Genomic DNA, 20,751 nt, shown 5'->3' with positions numbered 1-20,751 from the left:
GAAATAATGGAGAAAAACAATAAAAAATAATAAAGAAAGAATAAATTCCATCAAGGAATATTCAAATTAAGAAAAATTTGTTAAGAGTGAAGAAACCAAACACAATCCTTGTGGGTCCCTTCCAACTCCAAATATTTTGTGTTTCTGTGATTATAGACATTGAACTAATCTGGCATTGTCATGGAAGCTACATCATTAGATTTATTTCCAAACAGGATAAGCAAACACCTTGTCCTACAAATAAATGATCCTTAGGGTATTAAATACAGGAGCTAACTGTCTAAAGCCCCTTTCACTTTCTAAAGTTTTCAGACAGGCTTTCCAGAGAAACAATTTTCCTAGGACTGTGCTGTTGACTTTTCTTATTTCCTTAACAAGTCAGGTAACTAACCAGTACAAACATATGGAAATCTAACAGTTTCCTTATGCCTAAGTTGTTACACAGAAAGAAATGGGAAAGAAAGCTTGGTAGCTTGGTTGCCTTTGCTGGTTGCTTTTTTGGGTTTGGGGTGTTTTTTTGAGGACAAGGCTGTTGGATTTTTTGGTGGAGGATGGATTTTCTTAATAGACTGGGTTTTTTAGTGATCAATAAAGCACAATGAAGTTGTTTCTATCCCACTGGAAATTCCTTTATAAGCCCAGCCTGTGATATGAATAAAATAGGGAATGTTTATTTCACCCTGCTCTTGGGCCAGCTCTCACTTTCCATGGTCTTTAAATGGCCTTTAAGTATTTCTCATCATAATGTGTTAAAATTCATCCTTTTCAAACTGGATACCAAAACTTCAAAATCATATCTTCATAAATACCAGGTTCTTCAGTATTCTGTGTTGTGAAGTCATTAATTTCAATACAAAGTTTTGCACGTTATGACAGTTTCCAAAAAATCAGCCCAGCTACTTGTACAGTTAGTGTATGATGGTCAAACAGCATTCAATGCAATAAGAAGTCCCTATACAGGTAATGATTGTTCAAAGCACTTCTGTACTGGTTGTACCCTTTGTTTTAAGCCACCTAATCCTGCACATGTTCTTAATGCTACATGCATTTTGATGATGATCAAAGATCTGGTATTCCTGTTTTACAGATTTTGCAATATTCCACTCTCTGCAGAGGTAACATTGAGAAGCACTTAGGAAGGAAGGGAGTTTATAAAGCGTATAAAGTATATATATTTACATGGCTGCTTTCCAAATAATCTGCATTTTAAAATATCTGCTTTCTTGATTTGTCTGCTTTTGGATTTCAGGCAAAATTTCTAGTATATTAATGTTTTAAGCCTGGGGAACACAGGCTTAAACCTGTCTGCCAATAACAGTCTGAAAAGGGTGCATGAAGTTTCTCATTGAAGTGTTGCATATGTGTTTCCTGAACTGCAGAATACAGCATGGATAGAAGCAAGGAAATAAGCTTATAAATAAAATGTAGTCTAACTATATCTTTCAATGCTAACCGTGAGAATGAGATTTTCATAAAGGGAGTTGCCTTAATGTAGGATGGATGAAAATTCACTCTAAGCAGAAATTGAAGTTGTGTGGTACTTCACAAAAATAAATTATGGAAATGTGTCCTTTACAAGTTCTAAATATAGTGGTAGCCTCCTATGAAAACCTTATCTTGTTTGAAAACAAATCAGTGTTCAAATTTCCTAACTGAGTTTTTCATTTGTTAAAACTAAGATTGTAGAGTGAATCAATCAGCTAAAAAAAAAAAAAAATGTTGTATTACTTTTAAAATGAGATTTCCAGAAATCAGCTGCATCATTTGAAAATTATTTTTTTTACTGGAGATACAATATTCTTTTTGAGGTTTTACAATTTAAGATGCTAAGATAATACAGTACTATTTCATTATATTATTTTTAATTTATTTGATGTTTCTTTAGATTGCAGAGTAATTTCTTAAGCCTTTTAATCCCCAGAAGAGTAAATCTTGTCTACATGGTACCTTAAGACAAAAACTGCCTACCTGCCATTTTTCTCTTCTAAAAGCTCTCTGCAGATAAGAAATTCCTGCAAGATCTCATTTTCCTTAGGTTTTGATTGCAATTATAAGATATATTTTTCCGTTTACTTTTGTTTTCTTGAAACCCAGAAAGTGATCACAAATAATTGGCAGTTTGTGTGTTCCTGCACTAGTTCTCAGTCTCAAGGTCTGAGGAAGGTCCTCAAATCTTGAGGTCTGAGGAAGCTCCTATAATACCAAACTGAAAACAGACTTGGGAGTTGAAGTCCATTGACACTGTATTTATAGATGGCTTTTTCTTTTTTCACAGGTGAGTTGAGCCAGTTATTACTTCCCAGGTATTTCTGTGTCTACCCAGTTAAAGGTACTCAGCTAACAGAAGCTTAATTTAATCCAAAATTACTTTTGACTGTGTATTCTCTAAACTATTTGTTCAGAAAAGGATTTTATTATCAAAGTTAGACATATTTACTATATAATCACATTTTTTCTGCATTTTGTCTCTTTCATTACATTTTAACTGATAAATCGACACAGTACTCATCTTCACAGATTTTCTTCTGAAGCATGAGATGGTCTGTAGATAAATCATTTTAAGATTTATATAACTGAAGTGGATTAGAACTTCTTTTTCTGGAAGAGCTCCTTCAGCTGTTGTTCAGTTGTTGCTTCTTTCTGTTGCATCAGTTCCTTGGCTCCTTTGGTCACTCCCCAGCCATCTGGCTTTGACATGCAAGGACAATATGGCCTGCCTGAAGCAGGCTTCAGATTCTCCCAGTATTCTTTTCTTGCCCTAAATAAAGAAAAAGAAACTCAGAGTTTTTTTCCCCAGCACCTCCTAATATTGAAAGAAATGTGACTTAAATGACAATTGCAAAGGGTCATCTAACTTGTAAAGGTGGACATTATATTTAGAAGTATGAATGAAAATATTCAATTAAATACTACATGCTTTAAAAGTATCTTTCCATCTTTGAAAGGAATACTGTAAGAAAGCCACCATAAGGAGCTGATATACAATATTCTGTCAGTTTTTCCTTTTCATTGTCATGAATTACATTCACAGGAGCTCGTCTACTTCTCCTTCACCCCTTTCCCTGCTCTTAGGTCAGCTTTAATTCTTGGAAATTATTAAACATAAAACATGTAATTCTAAACATAAAATGTTTACAGTAATATTTGGATGCCCATATCAGCTAAGCCAGTGTGCTCTGTGGAGCAATGTAAGCCTTTGCAAAAGGTGTGTTGGATTTCCAGGTCAGATATACATACCTTGCTCTGACCCAGGGTTTGGTATGCATGCTCAGATTATCACCCCAGCTACCATGTTTCTCAGAAGCTTCTGGCAAAAATCCTCTTTCAGGAGCCAACTCCTCAGCTATTGCTCGGATATGATATGGCTCAAACCCACAGCAGCCTCCAATGAAACGAATTCCTAAGTCATAGGCCTTTCTTGCATATTTTTGAATGTCCCATCTGGTGGCAATTCTTGGCTCCAGACCTATAAACACATTCATATCTTAAGTTTCCACCATGGTCCATTCAATTTTTATCCTTTTTTTTTTTTTTTTTTTTTGGTAAGAAATCATGTTGTTGAAACACTTGCACTCTGTTTGCAAAAGTGGTTGTAGATATAGATGCATATGTTTGAACTGTCTGACTGTCTGAGCTAGAATTGAAACTTTCAGAAGGCTAGCTTTCAGATTCTGCAGTGCTCTGCTGACCTGTGCTTTTAAGTATTTTTGGCCTTGCAAAACAGCACCTAATATCTTCTGAGACTGATCACGTTTCCCATTCTGCAGAGTTCTCAGCTGAAGAATTGGAATACTTTCAATGTTACGGCTAAATTTCCTAATAAACAATAAATACCTGGGAAAACTGATTACCACACACTAATCTGTGAAAGGAGAAGGTATCAGCCTACTGGCATAGGAATAATCCTGCTTATTATTCCTCATAAATGCTTATTACTTTTTTCCACAATCTGATACTGGCAGCCAGTTGGGATCTTAGCTATTTCTTAGCCCAACCCTTAGTTATAATCCCAGTCATGAGCAGCTTACTGCCTCAAAACACCTCATTCCTTGTGGAAAGTTCTGTATGTAGGTAAGTTATAATGCCATCTTTATTTTGAACCCTTCTCTCTGATGCAAGTTTTGTTGAGCATTGTGATGGAATAACAAGAGCCAAGAGAGTAAATTGTGGAAGGAAAGGAATAAAAAGTGAAAAGAGCAAGGAAAAACACACCTCAAAGAACTGAAGGCACAAGAGTGGCATAAGTGGAAAGAAAAGAATGGGGACTGAAGAAGACACTTTAAAAAATAAAAATACAGAAATAAAAACCCCAAAGTCCTCCCACTTCATAATGCATGTGCACATCTGCAGGATGTGAACCAGCATGGTTATCATTTAAGTGCAGCATCATATCTGTGCACTGAACACTGCTGGGCAAAGCAGCTGTGGTTGAGGTAGTAAGACTCCAGCAACACAAAGGAGAGGTAGGGTTGAAGAATGTCCCTATATCCTGTCCCGAAAATGCCTAACATGCAACAAGTTGATACAAAGCGGTTATACCCTAAGTCCATTTTGTAGTTAAGAATCAGGTTCACAAATAAAAAAGCAGAAGGAAGAGAGTTAAAGATTTTTATAGAGAAAATTATTGGTCTCAGAGGGAAAGATGGGACAAAGGAAAAGTAGGTGGACTAATATGGCATGGAAAACTTTGATTAAGCATTTTAGAAAGCTGTTCAAATAAAAACAAGCTTTTGTACAGTGCTGAAGATATGATAGAAAACATCAGAAGTACAAATGCATGATTTCCTTTTCTTTCATATATAATTTAAAAATTAATGCAAAATTTATACAAATGATCAACAGTAAGAATGCATCATTGTGCACTCAGCTTACACCTGTATAGGCAACTAAGCGTCAGGGGAACAGTATAGGTTGTTTCCTTGTCATCTCCATCACGCTGTCACAATCCATGTGACCTGATGAGACGCATTGATCTGATGGCAGATGAAGTAGCTAAGCTGCTCTCCATCATATTTGAAAAACTTGTGACAGTCCAGTGAAGTTCCTAGTGACTGGAAAAGGGGAAACATAACTCACACTTTTAAAAAGGCAAAAAATGAAAAACCAGAGAAAGAGACCAGTCAGTCCTACAATGCCCAGAAAAACCTCAGATCAAATCCCCTGGAAGCTGTACTAAGGCACATGGAAAATGAAGATGTGATTGGTGGCAGTTTTACTTTGCAATGACTTTACTGAGGGCAAACCATGCCTACAAATTTGGTGGCCTCCTATGATGGGGTTACAGCATTGGTGGAGAAGAGAAGAATGATGAATGTCACCTTCCTGGACTTCCGCAAAGCATTTGATACTGTCCCACACACTGATCCTTGTCTTTAAAGTGGAGAGACACCTTCCCAAAACTGACTAACATTTTATTTATTTTTTCCATGTCTGTCAATGCAATACTTTTCTTGGCTTTATTTAGAATTAAATATCTCTAACTTAACAGTTCTTGATGAGGAAAAACTGTAACATGCTCCTAGATTTGTCCCCTCAATATATCTACCCTTGAGATAATTGGGTATGCTTTCAGTGACCAGGTCATTTCTTTCTAAAACATTGTCTTTATTGAACTGGTGATATTTGAGAGAAATTGCAGTAAAACAGAAAAGAAAACATAGAAAAATCAAAGAGTTCTACAGAAAAATAAATCCTTCTGGCATCTAATTGCTGGAGTTTGTAAATACAACATACCTAATGCTTCCCTAGAAATTTAGATCTTGTTGCCTTGTAGAGAGTATATGTACTCTTCAGATATCTAAATATCTCTGTTATTGCCTTCATGAAAACCAGGTAATTTGGTCACTTTAACAATGATTTACTGAAAAGATTATCTGCTGTCAAGCAATCAATTGCTACTTCAGGGTTTTGAAAACACTCACAGAGCCAGTCTTCACCAATTAATTATTCATGGAAATTCTAAATGCTGAGATGTCATACAGATTGCTTATAGCACACAAGCCAAGAACCATAATAAACCAGAGTGAATCCTTCCATTCACTTGATTGCTTACTGCATCTGTTTGATTTTTTTTTCTGCTTTCAATCAGAGGAACTATATGAAGGAATGAATAGGATAAATGAGTTACTAACACTTTTAAGCATCTTAGATATTTTCAGGACTCAGTCGTGTTATTACCATTTAATGAATGCCCCAGGCTTATGCTTTATTCTCTTTCCTTCATTTATGTAAAGAGAGGAATTAAAAAAAAAAAAAAAAACCAACAAGCTTCCTGAAAATCACATCTACTTCTCAGTTTTTTTGCTGCAAATTCAAATTGTGAACACTTCAGGACCATTTATTCTGATCTTGAAAAGAAGGGTGTATATTATCTGAAAATGAAAGAATTTTCTAATGAGTCTTAAAATGTTTAAGTTGATTTTGCCCTTACAATACAGGGCAAAATACTCACATGAAAATAAGCTCTAAATACACAAGCCTTATATAAATATTAAATGGCTATCTCTTTCAGTTTTTGTAGAATTTCTCCTGAGCATACATGGAGACTTCCTCTCCAAACTGCTAATTTGTTAGCAATATTAAAGTTCCCTTTCTGGTGTCTCTCTAATGTCACATATATTAGACAGTCACACTTACAAGATTTAACTATTATGAGTGCAATAATAATGCTCCTATATCTGTTGTACTGCATTATACATTAAATCCTTACACAGGCAAACATAGGCCTTGTGGGATAGATAAACCCAGAAAAATGAGGTTTTTTGGTACATTTGCTGCTGCTCTTTGGACTGTTTACAGCAGTCCTGAATAGGGTTCTATAGCATGAGGAAGAATAGTTTTTAAATTAATTTAGATAGTGGCATTTTAATTCTTTTGATCATAATTACACATTGAGTTACATGCTGTGATACTACTGATGTATTCTCACTATGTGGATGATCTTTACTCCAATGTTACATTTTGATCTGTTTGGAAAATGCCAGACAGGATAACTAGGACTCATCATATTGAATAAAATTACACCTTGCAGCTTCAGCTGTACTAATAGCTGGGGGCAAAAAATAAGCCAGGAACAACCAATAGAGCAACACCACCAACAAAAAATATACCCTTGTCTTACCAAAGGGAAATTCTGGAAGATCAATAAACCCCTGTTTTCCGCAATCAGGTGTATGGAATGCAAGTGGCTGGCACATCAGGTGGGCTTTCAGTTTAGCAGCCTGCAAGCCCTCTTTCATCAGCCTCACAGTTTCGATGGAAATTTCTGGATCAAAATGGCAGTTGACTCCAACTATAGAAGCACCTAGGAGGAGGAAAGTAATTTCAAGTCACAACTCCCCAGGAAGTGGGAGATGAAAGTTCCACAGCACTCTAGAAGCAGTGCTGTCCATCTTCACATCAGTATTATAAAAACAAGGCAGCTGTGCTACAGTCAGGCACAACTCTTCTGAGATTGATCATGCCATTTACATCTCAGCTGCACTCCTCTGTACCTTTCTAATGATGAATCACATCTTCTACCTTCCTACAGATGTATTTTTCTTACAGTGTTTAATCAGCGAAATCTGATTATATAAAGCCACATATGGAAACAGGTAGCAGGATCCTAACATAAGTTCTATGTTTGGATTTCAACTATAACTTGAAAGGAAAAGAGCAGTTCAGAATAAATATGTAAACCTGTGTATCTTGGCCCATCATGCCCTTCCCCTTGTTCTGTAGAAAACAGCCTTCCATAGGCAATACTATTAATTATTTCATTCTCTTAATTCTCTCATCTTGAGCTTGAACTGTGTGCAAAAACAAGAGCAGAGAATCAAAGGCAGCTTTGTGTTTGCAATTCTAGAATTTGGGGATGGGTCTGCAATGAAATTTGAGTAGGTTTAGGATTTTGCTGTATTCAGTATCAGTTTTCTATGGCTATTGCTTTACCCGTTTCATACGAATAATCAAGGACTTCATAGCTCTATTTCCATATGTTTTTACAAGACTGTTCTGGTAAAGTACATACAAAAACCTTTCTACAGAGTCAAAACGCCTATCAGATACAACTGGGAAGCTACCTACTTGTCTACACATCTATTTATTTCAATAATTAGGGACTTTTCTTTGTTCCATACTTTCAAAGGGCGCATTAAAACAGATTCTTACCAGCCTTTACTAGCTGGACAGCACATTGTCCAGGGGACACTCCATGCATGTCTCCTTCTGGACCAATGCACATCGTAGCTGCAACTGGCTTTCCAGATTCTTTTAGAACTTCAACTGCCCAGACAGCCTCTTCAACATGTTCAAAATACTGAAAAAAATTAAAACTAGGCTATTTTGTTTCTCAGCAAAGAAATATAAAAATATTTATCCAGACCCCAAATTCACCATCAATGCAATGATTTGATTATTTTCTGATTTATACTAACAATTGAGTTTACTGGCCACGCAGTTAAAAAAGGATTTTTAAAAGTGAGTAAAAATCAATTACAATCAATGATGCTTGTGTTTCAGAACAAGACTGGCCATAGCAGGGGTTAATCAAGGATTAACCCAAGACCTATAGTCAACTAAAAAGGTCATCTTAGGTTGCTTTCCATGTAGTGGAAGAAATACAGATTAGTCAAGATCCCACCAACATTTTCTCATTTTCTCTTTGTATCAGTACAGAATTTTACTTGACTTGGGTAGAAATTGTGGTTCAAAGATCCTATTCTAGAACACCTGCAGATGTTGGTGGACATTTACAAAAATATCTGATATTACTGAGATAAAAGCACAGCAGAAAATTTTGAAGGAGGTAGCAACATGTAGTGATAGTTCCTAAAGTAGACTAGACATCTTAAAAGTTAACACTTTGCCAGTTGAAGGCACGTACTTATTTTTACAGATTTACCTCTGCAATTAGGAAGTCCACATTCTTCTTCACAAAGACTTCCAGTTGCTTTTGAAAGGCTGCTTTAACCTCTGTTTTATCCTTGCAGCTTAAGTAAGATGGTGTTTGACTGACTCCTCCAGCCACTAAAGCATCACCTTCATTAGCCACTTCTCTCGCAATGTCACAAGCAGCTTCATTCACTTTGTGGCACTGTGTGAATACAGAATCTGTTAGTTTTATCTTACCAGAGGTATGCAGAACCCTAGAAGAACAAAAATAGTCAAAAGTCCATAATGGCTTTTTCATATTTTTGCTAAATTTAACTAAATGCAATTTAAATCAAATGGATTTTTAGAGTAACATTGATTAGGAAGATAAAATTCTTTCAAACAACAAAAAAATTAGGAAAATAATTTCTTGCCTCCTCTAAGTTATCATATTATCAAATACTACAAAATACATTACCTTTAGTAGATCTTACACAAATAGCCTATAAAAAACAAGTGTTTGGTGTGAAGTGGAATTTTCTTTGCCTCTTAGAAAATTAGTTAGTTACACCTAAGCATATGTTTTCATATGTTACATTTTTTAAAATGTACTTTATTGTTCTGATAATTAACACCTCCCACCCCAATATAATATTTGTATAGGGTTTAAAGACGTTTTTAAAAAGATATCATTAATTATGTGATAATAAAGTTGCCAACTTAAAGAAAGAGGAAAATTTTGCTAGTTAATCACCAAGACTGGAAGTCATATTCCTTCTATATCTAAATTGGGATGACCAGAACAGCTTTTCAAAAGGAGGTTAAACTGAGAAAAAAAAGATCTGGGAAAAATAATCAATAATTGTGGTATTTAACATGTATGGTTTATAGCCGATTTCTCTGCAGTCCATAGATTATTTAGAAGTCTATAAGTCCATAATCTTCTCTCAAAAGAAGAGAAGATTACATGGCTGCCTCAAAAAATCCAGCTGATTTTTAAAGCTGTTGCTGACAGATCGTCTTCCATTTGCACTTGTGCATAGGTACATGTTTGGGTACTCTGCAAGGTGGAACCATAAATTAGTTAAATCCTGAAGGAACCTGATTCTAGAACTGGCAAGAAATAAATTTTGAGAGGTTTGATGTAATGTAATCCAAATACCAGGTGCTCTTCAGCCTTTATAAGTTTGCATGTCAGCAAGAACTGAAGCATGACTTGTTCCAGGGTTACTGTCTTTCTGGGACTACCACTTCAGACATATCAACGTTGCATCTATTGAAGGTAAAAGGTTACAGCATTTCAGAGAAAATTTGGTCATATGACATTTTGGTATGAACTCAATTAAGCCTCAGTTTCCCTACTGTCCAGATTGTTCTAATTTCTGACTGAGGATATCTTCACAGATACAGCTATTCCTTCCTCCCTGAGCCCTGGAGAATTTTCTCTAGTTTGCAGAAAATAGAATGTACAGTAGGACCAAAGGAACAGGATCAGAGAAACCACTCAACACCAAACATTCTAGTCTCAAAGGTACTATATAGAAATATTTGGCCAAGAATTCTTTGGGCCTGTGTCTAGTAAACACACCCAGCATCCTACAATTCCTCTATGTAGGGAGTAAGAAAACACTGACATGGTACTTCTGCTGATGTAAAAAATTACCTTCACACAAGAGAAGGGGAATATTGAATACAGTGTATAGCTTGGATTATTTTAGTTGCTACTTAATGAAGATGTGGTTCTAAAAACATTTTGTTCTCATTAGCTACTCATTATTCTTTAAGATTCTTCACCATTTTTACAGTTCATTCATTTCTCTGGATGTTAAAACATCTCTGGTTTTTTACTAGTTTTGCTGTCTCTGCATTTAGTACTCCCTATAATCTTTGTATCTCAACTCCAGTGAACCCATCTCCTCAGATAAAAATACAGAAAAAATACAATGTGGCCATTCTCCTTCCTCTCGTCATCCTTTCCCCATTTTCTGTTTGCTTTTTGTTTTGGTTTGGGGTTTTTTGTCACTTCACCTTGCTTTTTTGCCATTTCAGACTCTGGAATTCCATCATCTCATTCTCTGGTCCTCAAATATAGCCAAAACTGTTACAACAAACTTGCTAATCTCTTTGCCAAACATTTTGAAATTGATCAACTTATTTTGTATCTCCAAAACTACTTTACTCACACTTATTTTCTCAGCTACATAATTGCCCCTGTTCTCTAGTTTGTCCTCACTGGCATAAAAGGTGAAGGTCTGCAGAACATTGGATCCAGCTCTGAGGAATTCTCGGTGAAGCTGACGAACTGCAAATTAAGAGACAAAGTTATTACTGTGTTATCCCCAAATCCAGTGTTTATTGATGCAATGTTACTGTAAAATAAGTGACATTGTGTTTACTAGAAGTCCCATTATGAGAAATTAGAAGCAGTACCCAAGTCTGCATAGAATTTCTTTCTTCTCACCATCAAAACATTGGGTAGAAAAATTTCTTCTTCATTTTTTTCTGCTAAGAATGATTCAAGATTTCTATACGGTTTAGCAGATTCAGTTTTGCCTGCCACCTTGACTGTCCTCTATTCTCTGCAGTCCTTCAGATCTCCCAGTTATAGGGCTTTATAGAGCTTTTTATAGTGATTTAGGAAGGGATAACGGATGTCTGACAAAGGAACATGAAAGCATAACAAGGAATACCAGACAAAAGGCACTTCAACTGAAAAAGCTTTCTTCTCTTAGCTTCTGTATTATGAAGAAGAAAACAGAAGAAAATATCATAGCTACAAATTAAGCAACAAGATGATAATTATATGGAAGAATAGTGTTTCATTGCCTCCTCTATTTTGCATTTTGGAGTTTCCACCCCCCCCCCCCCCCAAACAAAGTTTAAAAATAGTATAGTCAGCCAAAACCAAAGCTCTATTTTGCTAAATACATCCTTACTTAAAAGAAGATTTGTTCCTCCAGAAAAGTGACTCACAGCACAGAATTAATTCTTCCCATATGTCTTCACATGATGATTTTACTACATAGACAACAACCCTTTTAAAGGGAAGGTAACCATTACTTTCAATAGACAAATTTCCTACATTAAGACTTTGTGAAAAGGCTCTGTAATGGTAGTCGTGCCTTTCTGGCTGTAAGCAGTACACTGCAATTTCCACAGCCGCAACAGAACAGGATCTGTTAATTGATTTTATATACATACCCACAGAATAATAATTACAATAACTACTAGAATGCTACTGATCATGTAAAACAGAGTTAAATGCTTAACAGCTTATAGCAAATGCAGGAGTTCCTTACTTACTGTACACAAGATCCTTATTACCTACATACACAAGAGCACTGCATCTATGGCAGATGTTCAGAAAGGTTTTCCGAAGTTTATCACAACTCATTGTCTACAGACACAGTTTGTGTCACTAAGAAAATAAACAAGTTTGTCATGAGAATAAAATTACTCCCATAGACTGGAAGAAAAATAGCTTTCTACATCAGAGAAGCTCAAAGAGCATTTTGTGTTGCTAGATTTAACGTGCATACATGCAAGCATGTCTGCTTTCAGTGAAGGATCGGTGTAGTGTCACTTGCTTTTCTCTACTGGTACAGTATTTTATTTCTAGTTGCTGCCTTGGGTAACTACAAAGTGCTTCTTTTCTTACTACACAGGTGATTTAACACAGTGTTTCTTTGCCCAGCAGTCACAAAAGTATTTCCAGGAACATAGGTTATAGCAGAGCTACTGTTCAAAAAGTTCTTGGAATCTTCCTGAACGCCTGGAATCAAATTTCATTTTCACATCTTTATGAAGAGACAAAAAAGTTGTAGTGCTGGGAGTATTCTTTTTTCCTACATCATGACCATAGGCCACTGAACCCAAATAAAAGGACTGTCTCTGTATGTTTCTAGTGGATTTTTTTTATTTTCCTGAATGAGGAAGCATTGATGAAAACTGGTCAGAAAATAAGAAAAGAGAAAAAAATCTACAAATATTTTCACAAACGTTTTATGACATTTTGATAGTAGATCATTCATAGAAGAATGCCTGGGATTTGTGTGAATATGGATGGTGACATAAGTAGGAAAATGAAATATTATCTAACACATGTGATTAAGGAACTCCATAACCCAAAATACCAGGTTTGTGAATAGGAGACATGGGATGCACTTTGAGGTAAACAATAGTGTTGTATCAGCCTGAATCTCATTCAACCTCAGGCAAATAGGCTTTACCAGTAGAATACTTTGTTGTTTTTATCAAACCCACAGCACTATGCAATATCAAAAACCTAAACCAGTCTGTAGTTTACTTGTATGCCCTCCAGCATGTTTCCTCCAGCATTTGAGAAATGGGAATAACACGAGGGTAAATCATTATTAATAATTTGATGTGTTTTAGGAATCAGATGTGTAACACCAATTTTTTATTTAAATCCATCATGAGTTGGACATTTCATAAAAGACACAGACATAAGCTGTGAGGAGATAGGAGCAATAAGCACCCATGCATATGGCTCACTACAGAGCATATCAGAGCATTTCTTCTGTCTCAGAAGAAAAATATAGATCTCCTAATTTCTACAATTACCAGTCTGGCAAATCTCCTCTTTTGTAATACAGTTAATGGCCTTGAACTCTTTTTTTTTTTTTTTTTTTTTCTTTTATTTCTTGCTGCCTTCTCAGAACTTCCTTCCTTTTCCTTTCCTTATAAAAGACAAGAAGCTCTGGTAGCTGTATGGTTTTTACACCCTCTGTCTCCGCCAGTTGCTCCTTGTGTTCTAATGCATCTGCTGTTAAAGTAACATGACCCTTGAGTGAGCAGGAGCAAAAGCGTGGAGGGAAAGCAGCCCCATTGTACAAAAAGAAATTAACAGATTTGCCCTGAAGGGTGGATTTATAAATAGCCTATAAGAGACATGTGCAGGGTGTGGAGGGCTTTTGAGGTGTAAAAATAACAAGCAAAGGGGAAAGAAAGAGCACGGAACAAGTGCTATGAGCTGTAAGATGGAACATGCAGGGGCAGCCAGAGGTAGACATGGAGAGAAATAGAGAGATGATGGAATGTCTCTTTGGGAGATGAGAGTCAGCAAATTAGGTCATCAATCCTTAAACCTTTCCTAAAGCTCTGCATTATCTAAAGCTGCCTGTAACCCTAAATTAGGGATACTAAGTGACACATAAGTGACATTTGAAGGGTGAGAAAGATTAGGCTGAATAAATAGGTGAAGTGTACAAAGTGATGTAACAGAGAGAACTAAGATATCTCTGTACTACTCCTCTTCCTTCTTCTCCTGTATAGCAGAAAAAACTAACTTGGAAAACACTAAGAAGAAAGAAATTTTTTCCCTCAGGATATTCTGAATTGACTTGTGGGATTAACTGCACATCATATTATTAGGGCAAATGCTTTCTTGTAATGAAGCATGCATAAATAGATAATACCATCTGCTTTTGCACGATTTATGCTAAACACTACAATCTTTACATTGGGAAGCATAGAATGCTTCATTTTTTCTCTGTCCACTTCAAGAGAGTTATTCTGTTAAATGTTTATTGCAATTTTTAGGTTCCTATCAGGTTTTTCATTCCCCATTTTACAGTGGAGCCAGAAACATTAAATATTCCATTACAATGTTTATCAAAAACTGCCATATCTCAAAGAATTAATTTATATTTATAAACTAAAATAGTTTTTTTTAATTAATGACTAGAACAAAACAGATAGTTAACTGCAGAATTACTTTTCATAAGGTATTTTAAATGACAAGCTTTAAATGATCAGCATAAGAAAAGACTGGACAAATCCATGAGAGAGATGTTATTAAACACAAATATAACTACATCTGCATGAAAAAGTCCCTGAGATGCAAGTTACTGAAAACTAGGAGATCATTCTGAAGAGGTATCAGTATATGTTTGCACTACTCGTATTCTTATAGAACCAGCTTGTTTTGGCCAGTGTTAGAGCAAGTAAAACAGGCAAGATGAGCTGTTTTTAGGCTGTTCTTAATGTAATTCTACAGTGTCAAGGAACACTTGTATTTAAAAATGTATTATGAGCTCCTATATGTATATTATTTAGCCAAAAATGTCATTGTTTACACTCACTATAGGAATATAATTTCCCAGTAAAACTGACCTGCTTCTGGGTGTTCCACAGTTGCTTCAGGAGTCCAAGGCCCAGCTTTTACATATCCCCTCTTTTCAAGAGCAAAGACAAATCCCCCATCTCCAATCACAATTTCTCCAGCATCCAAGCGTTCTAGAATACCCTGGAGAAAGCATGAGGTTAACAATTACAGTTTTTCAATTTGGTGGCTATTTTCTGTATTTGCAAGGCAGACATAAATATCTGTGAGCTAGCAGAAATATTTTTGCCACAATAATAAAAAGTAATAAATTTCCTTTGTAAAATTCTAATTAAAGAATGGTAGATGTGCTCTTTTGCAGCATAAGGCTTTAATATACACACATATATTATGTGTGCATAATAACTCATTAGTCAGTTATATTGTATTCCAGAGATACTGTTTCCAGAACTGTAACTAGGTGGTCCAGTTCTGTTCCTATGAAAGTAATATGCCATCTCAAATTCTCCTGTAAAATACATGAGAAAGTTCTTAAATAAGACATTAGTACCACTGATCTCTTTATTAGCTCATCTGCTCTCTAGCTTCCAATGCCACCTTCACAGAGCCTTACCACAAGCAGCTTGTGACTCCAGGTGGCAGAACAGGCATCACAGAAAAGTAAGCATGCAACTGTTTCCTACCAAACAATGCACATCTCAGAAAGCTGATTTGCAGTTTCTGACAATCTTTCCACAGGCCAGGGTCTGCTTACTCAGATTTACAAAATGAAAGAAAATCCTATTTGTTTTGCACAGCCCTGAAATGTTTTAGAGTGCCAAATTACAAACCTTACAAAACCCTATGCAAGATTAACCTTGCCTCTCTCTTGAACTCCAGGCTAACATAAGGAAAGTGGCAATTATCTTTTTTGAAAAACTGAAAAATATGAGAACAAATAGTGTCTTCTCCTAAAATATATTGCATTTTTATTCCCTTAATTGCTTCATTGACTTGTTCAAAACTTCTAAAAAGTACAATCCTATTAGAGTAGGATTGATTTCTACTACTGGATGGCAACCATAATTCCATCTACATTAAAAAGTGGTTAAATGAAGACTACATATATGAAGGTAGTGAGTACAGGATAAGAATTATTCAAGGGTAAGACTGAAATTTTCATCCATAGTTTTCTTCATTTCAACAGAAGAAGTTTGAGGGAGTAAGAAAAAGAAAAGCCTTATAGAGATAGATTTGAATGTGATTTTCATGCTGATTGGACAGTTTTTTTTACAATTACCCTTAAAACTTCAGTTATTAGCTTTCTTGATAATTTCCTTTTCATTAATACAATTCTCTCATGCCATATATCCAACAAAGACAAACACGACATCTCAGCACTGCTGTTTAGGCAGAACAAGAACAAGGCCTTTCCAACAGTAAGGACGAGTGCGTCAGCTGTGCCAGTTTCAGAACAACACACAGCAGCATAAGGCTCATTGGAGGCTACAAAGCCTGGCTGAGAGCATCACCTACTTTGGCTGAGGCATTGGCATTGCAGCAAAATGGCAAGACTGGTCTGTACACTGCTGCTGTGCAGAGCTTTGCCAAGTGCTGGCCTGTAAATCTCTGCATCAGATTCCATTGCATACTATGGACTTGCCAAAATATTGAGCCCATTAACTTTAAAACTTCAACAAAGTGTGCAAGTTTTTATATTTGTTTCCACAGAACCAGGGAGAAACAATTTTAGAGTAAATGTCAGGAGGTTTTGTAAAGATTGTACTTGCAATAAACTAACTTTCATTTGTAAAGAATGTATCAAATGGGGTCAGCAAAAGCTCACTGCTTGAGTCCATGCTGCTTCTGTCTGCCAAAGAATTTTTTGTAGATGAATCCTGCTTCAGAAATTTGATATGTAGAGAATAGGCGTGCAGAAGAAAAATAAATCTTTAACATAAAGGCAGCCTCAGTTGTTGTTTTTTAACTGAGCATTGAGTAACAGACACAAAATAACATAATAATAAATATAATACCTATATATATTTAAATATACTACAACAGAACATTCTTTTAACAAGTCACTTCTAGTATTTAATAGCAGTTTTTCTTCACAGTTCTGTTTCTTTTTGAAGTGCAAATCTTCACTTTTGACACACAGATGCAACATAAGCCATGTTTGAATAGACCACGGCACTTTAACATATTGTGATATATTAAGTCTAGCACCAAGGTATCTAATGGCAGGAGAGATAAATACAAAGGACAAAATACTTAATAAAACCTTAGTTTGTCAGTTCAGGTTGGATTCAAATGGAAATAACCTTTTTGCCTTCATAAACTTCATTATAGGTCTGATATCTTCTCTTCATACCATTTTTACTTTATATACTGTGCAAAATACCACCTATTTAACCACCATATAGCTAACTGAAGTTCAGCACATCAACATGTTTTGTTCAGAGACCTACAGCTGTGCACTTATATCTAATCCAGATCAATATTGTACTGTCAGGTGATCTGGGAGAAGACAAAAAATGTGTTAAATTACAAAAAACAGTGTGTGTAAAAAGCTATCCATGGCTTTTTTGAGCCGTTTTTTCCTGCTTTACTTTTGCTACTATGAATGAAGTTGCACCACATGGTCCCTACACCTATACATGGAAAGTGTGAGTGCAAATGCCTCTATGAAGATATTCCTACTACCATCTTTAGGCATGTAACTGTACTGTGTAAGTGAAAAGCCTGCTTGGTCAACCTATAACCCACTATTTCATCAGTGGAGAGAAAATAAACCTTGAAACAACTATTCATATTTCAAGCCTTCAAGAGAAGTCCACTAGCTTGTAGGAGGAATTTAGGACAGTTTTCTTCTGCTAGGTGTTGGTATTAGGTGGTATATGCCAAAATATAAAAAGCAGAACAAATACCCCATAGCTTCTTCTTTCATAATCAATCTACCTGCAGGACCTAGAGCTCATAGACTTTTTCCCATATCTTTCTGCTCTTTTGCTCTACACATAAAAATGAGTAAAACCCATTCTGAGAAAGATGTGTCCTACTAATGGCAATAGTGTTCTTTAAATGGAAGACAGAATATATGATTCTGCTGACCTTGTCAAGCAGCAGCACAGGGTACCAGTTCTGATATACATCAGAGAGTTTGACTTAGATATTGCTCATAGCTTTGCCTTAATGGCCTGAATGGCTGGTGCCTGGATAACCTTTTATACTGGCTTATTTCTTTAGCTACATAGGGAAGCAGTGGGCATGCATACATAGGAGTCTGGGTTGATATGATAAACACCAGTCATATTAATCAAGGGGTGAGCAATCTGCACCTTTTAAACAGAGCAGGTAGGATGCTAGAGATAGAAATCTCATCCAATGACAGTTTATCCTTAAAATATTTACTATTTTAATTTGTAGTGTGTTGCAAGTCCTGCTTAATTCGTGTATCAAATAATATTACGCTAAATGGTTTTGTACTGTGGTGGCTCCACTCTATGCGTTCAGAGAAACAAAGATTATGTGGGCTGTGACTGCGTTGAGATCAATCCAATTTATCTGTCTCATAACGAGGTCCAAATATCCTTAACGTCTCGATGCTGAACAGGTACAATTACAATGGCTTTATTTTAGGTTTCCACAAGATCGCCTTACCTGTGGAGATACCGAGTACCTTAGAGGGAGGTTAACCGGCGAGGGTCGCGGGTTGTGCCAGTCAAGAAGCAGTTCCCCTGCAGAGCCCGCGGACACGACCGTGCGGAGGCGGGAGAGGCGGCCGGGAGCTCTGCCCTGTGTCAGGCTCCCGGCGCGGGGCTGCTCCTCCGCACCGCCCGGTCCCGCCGCGGCAACGCCCGCCCGCGGCGGGCGGCGGAGAGCACCGCGACGGGGGCACGGCTCCCGTACCTACGGGGAGCAGCGGCCGGGTCTGCGCGAGGGAGGGAGACAGGAGATTTACCCTTTTGCCCTGCTTCGCAGTCTTCCTGATCGGCAGCATCTTCCTCGCCCAGGGACGCTCGCTGCACAGCTATGCCCGACGGCTCAGCGCGATCCTCGACTAGGTTGGCTCTCCGGCCGCACGTTTATAGCCCCAGGAGGAGGCGGGACGCTGTGGGCAGCGGTGCGGGCGGTACCCCCGCCCGACCCGGCCCCTGACACCACGGGGCGCTCTGGTTCGGCCGGGGCAACCCCGCTCCCTCCCTCCCGCCGCCCCGCCCGGCCCGAGGTCCGGAGGCGCCCGGCTGCCGCCGCGGCTGCCCCCTGCTCCAAGGGGCGGTCCAGCGCCTTCCTCCGGGAGGGCCGGGCTCGGCGGGGCAGGGACGGGACGGGACGCGGCGGAGAGCGGCGCGGAATTAGTGCTCTCCATCCTTGCTGCGTGTGCGGGATGAGCGCGGTGCTGCGGGGAGCCCTGCGGCGGCTGCAGCCCCCGCACCGGCCCGGGCCCCTCGGCGCCCAGGGGCGGTGAGTGCGGGCCGGGCCGGGCCGGGCCGGGCCGGGCGGGGGGCGCGGGAAGAGGGGCCGGTCGCTGTCGCGGCCGTCCGCGCGTGGCTCCGCGCCGCCCGAAGGCGAGGCCCTCGTGCCGCTGCTGTCCGGGATGCGCAGAGAGGAGCTGGTGACGGGAGCCAGCTCCGGCTGCTGGGCTGCGGCGCTCCAGCGTCGGCCGGCTGGGGCACCTATGGCCAGGAGGTGCTTCTCTGCGCCTCGCATTGCTGCGCCATAGCCGGAACCAGCCCGGGGTGCGTTGCTGACCTGGTGTAGCGAGGTCCCTTCTGTTGTCTTCTGGGCCATACCGATAAGCAAATAATGACCGATTTTAACTGGCACGATCAAACATCTGGGTGACCTGTTTAGTTCACTGGGAAGGTGAACCCCGGATTCTTGCCAGGCTCCTGGGCAAAGGTTTGAAAAAAGCTGAAAGGCACATGAGGAGATTTCAAATCCACAGCATAAAAGAACAATAAGAAAATAATTTATGCTTGACCTTGTTTACCATGTGCCTCAAAATTCAGTAGAGAAGATGGTGTGTTGCACATCTTGCTGTTAAACAGCTTACTGTTAACTTGCAAAAATTAATGTGTAATCAGAAAAAAGAACCCATGCATGTGTGTGGTGCGCTAAATACAGAACACCTGTGATGTCCTGTGCTCCCACTTATTTTGCTTTTCATTCGCCACCACTTATTGTATAAGTGTGGTACATGTTCCACCTGCAATTGCATTTAAAATGTTATAAGATCTCCATTCATAAGACATAAAACTAGTAGCCTTTATTTCTGAGTGGAAGATGTAGAAGACTAGTTATACATTAGAAAGTCTGTTGCCAGAGGAGTTGAAAGTGTACCAGGAGAGGAGAGATAAACTTGAGTATAGATTAACTGAAGAGAAAGATACTGTTGTTTTATGGTAGTCTGTACTGCTACTGTAATAACATGTGCTACTTTGTCTCACGTTCAAAAAAATTACTTCTTAAAAATTTGTGATAAATTTCCACATGTAGCTTGCTGCTTGGCTGTCTGTGGATGAGGCAGTAGATAAGAGGATCACTTGAATTGCAGAAGAATAGGGCTGCTTATGTTCTGGTTTATGATGAACTCAAGTAGTTATGAAAGTACAGTGTGGAGCAGCAGGTGTGGACCATTGACAAAAACCTGTTTCTATAATGTTTTGTCTTAAGCAAAGTAGGAGATGCCAACTCTGAGAATGGCTCAGTTGTTTAGAGCATGGTGCAAATAACACCAGGGTTGTGAATTCAATCTCTACATGGGCCATTCATTTAGAAGTTGGACTTGATGATCATTATTCCAACTCAGTGAATCTGTGAACATGGCA

The 20,751-nt window shown here is 38.2% G+C and overlaps 2 protein-coding genes across 3 annotated transcripts in view; one reads left to right on the top strand and one right to left on the bottom strand.

Moving 5' to 3' along the window:
• Positions 1 to 1,759: 1,759 nt before the first annotated feature.
• LOC128821909 (betaine--homocysteine S-methyltransferase 1) lies at positions 1,760 to 18,986 on the bottom strand. The gene is made up of 8 exons (XM_054003311.1): positions 18,882 to 18,986; positions 14,989 to 15,121; positions 11,037 to 11,155; positions 8,885 to 9,076; positions 8,152 to 8,299; positions 7,121 to 7,303; positions 3,238 to 3,466; positions 1,760 to 2,758 (listed from the first exon to the last, which is right to left on the bottom strand). The coding sequence occupies exons 1-8, from the start codon at positions 18,918 to 18,920 to the stop codon at positions 2,584 to 2,586; spliced, it is 1,218 nt and encodes a 405-aa protein (XP_053859286.1). The 5' UTR covers positions 18,921 to 18,986; the 3' UTR covers positions 1,760 to 2,583.
• Positions 18,978 to 20,751, top strand: part of DMGDH (dimethylglycine dehydrogenase) — a 47,103-nt gene continuing 45,329 nt past the window's right edge. The window contains exon 1 of one of the 2 annotated variants that reach the window (XM_054003310.1): positions 18,978 to 19,384. In XM_054003310.1, coding sequence (XP_053859285.1) covers positions 19,308 to 19,384 — 77 coding nt within the window. In that variant the 5' untranslated portion in view covers positions 18,978 to 19,307. The remainder of the gene's footprint in view (positions 19,385 to 20,751) is intronic. The other variant, XM_054003309.1, reaches the window with a different exon arrangement.

Source organism: Vidua macroura, chromosome Z, assembly GCF_024509145.1.
Source record: "Vidua macroura isolate BioBank_ID:100142 chromosome Z, ASM2450914v1, whole genome shotgun sequence".
Classification (NCBI taxonomy): domain Eukaryota; kingdom Metazoa; phylum Chordata; class Aves; order Passeriformes; family Viduidae; genus Vidua; species Vidua macroura.
The sequence above is the reverse complement of the archived record's forward strand: the minus strand, read 5'-3'. Positions and strand labels throughout refer to the sequence as shown.

What these genes read in the sequence shown, in the direction of transcription:
- LOC128821909 (XM_054003311.1), bottom strand. Translation starts at nt 18,920, where the DNA reads ATGCTGCCGATCAGGAAGACTGCGAAGCAGGGCAAAAGG. An exon ending in TGTGGAACACCCAGAAGCAG is followed by an intron (nt 11,156 to 14,988) that starts GTCAGTTTTACT and finishes CTTAATTTGCAG; the next exon opens with TTCGTCAGCTTCACCGAGAA. An exon ending in TCTTCCAGAATTTCCCTTTG is followed by an intron (nt 3,467 to 7,120) that starts GTAAGACAAGGG and finishes ATGTGTTTATAG; the next exon opens with GTCTGGAGCCAAGAATTGCC.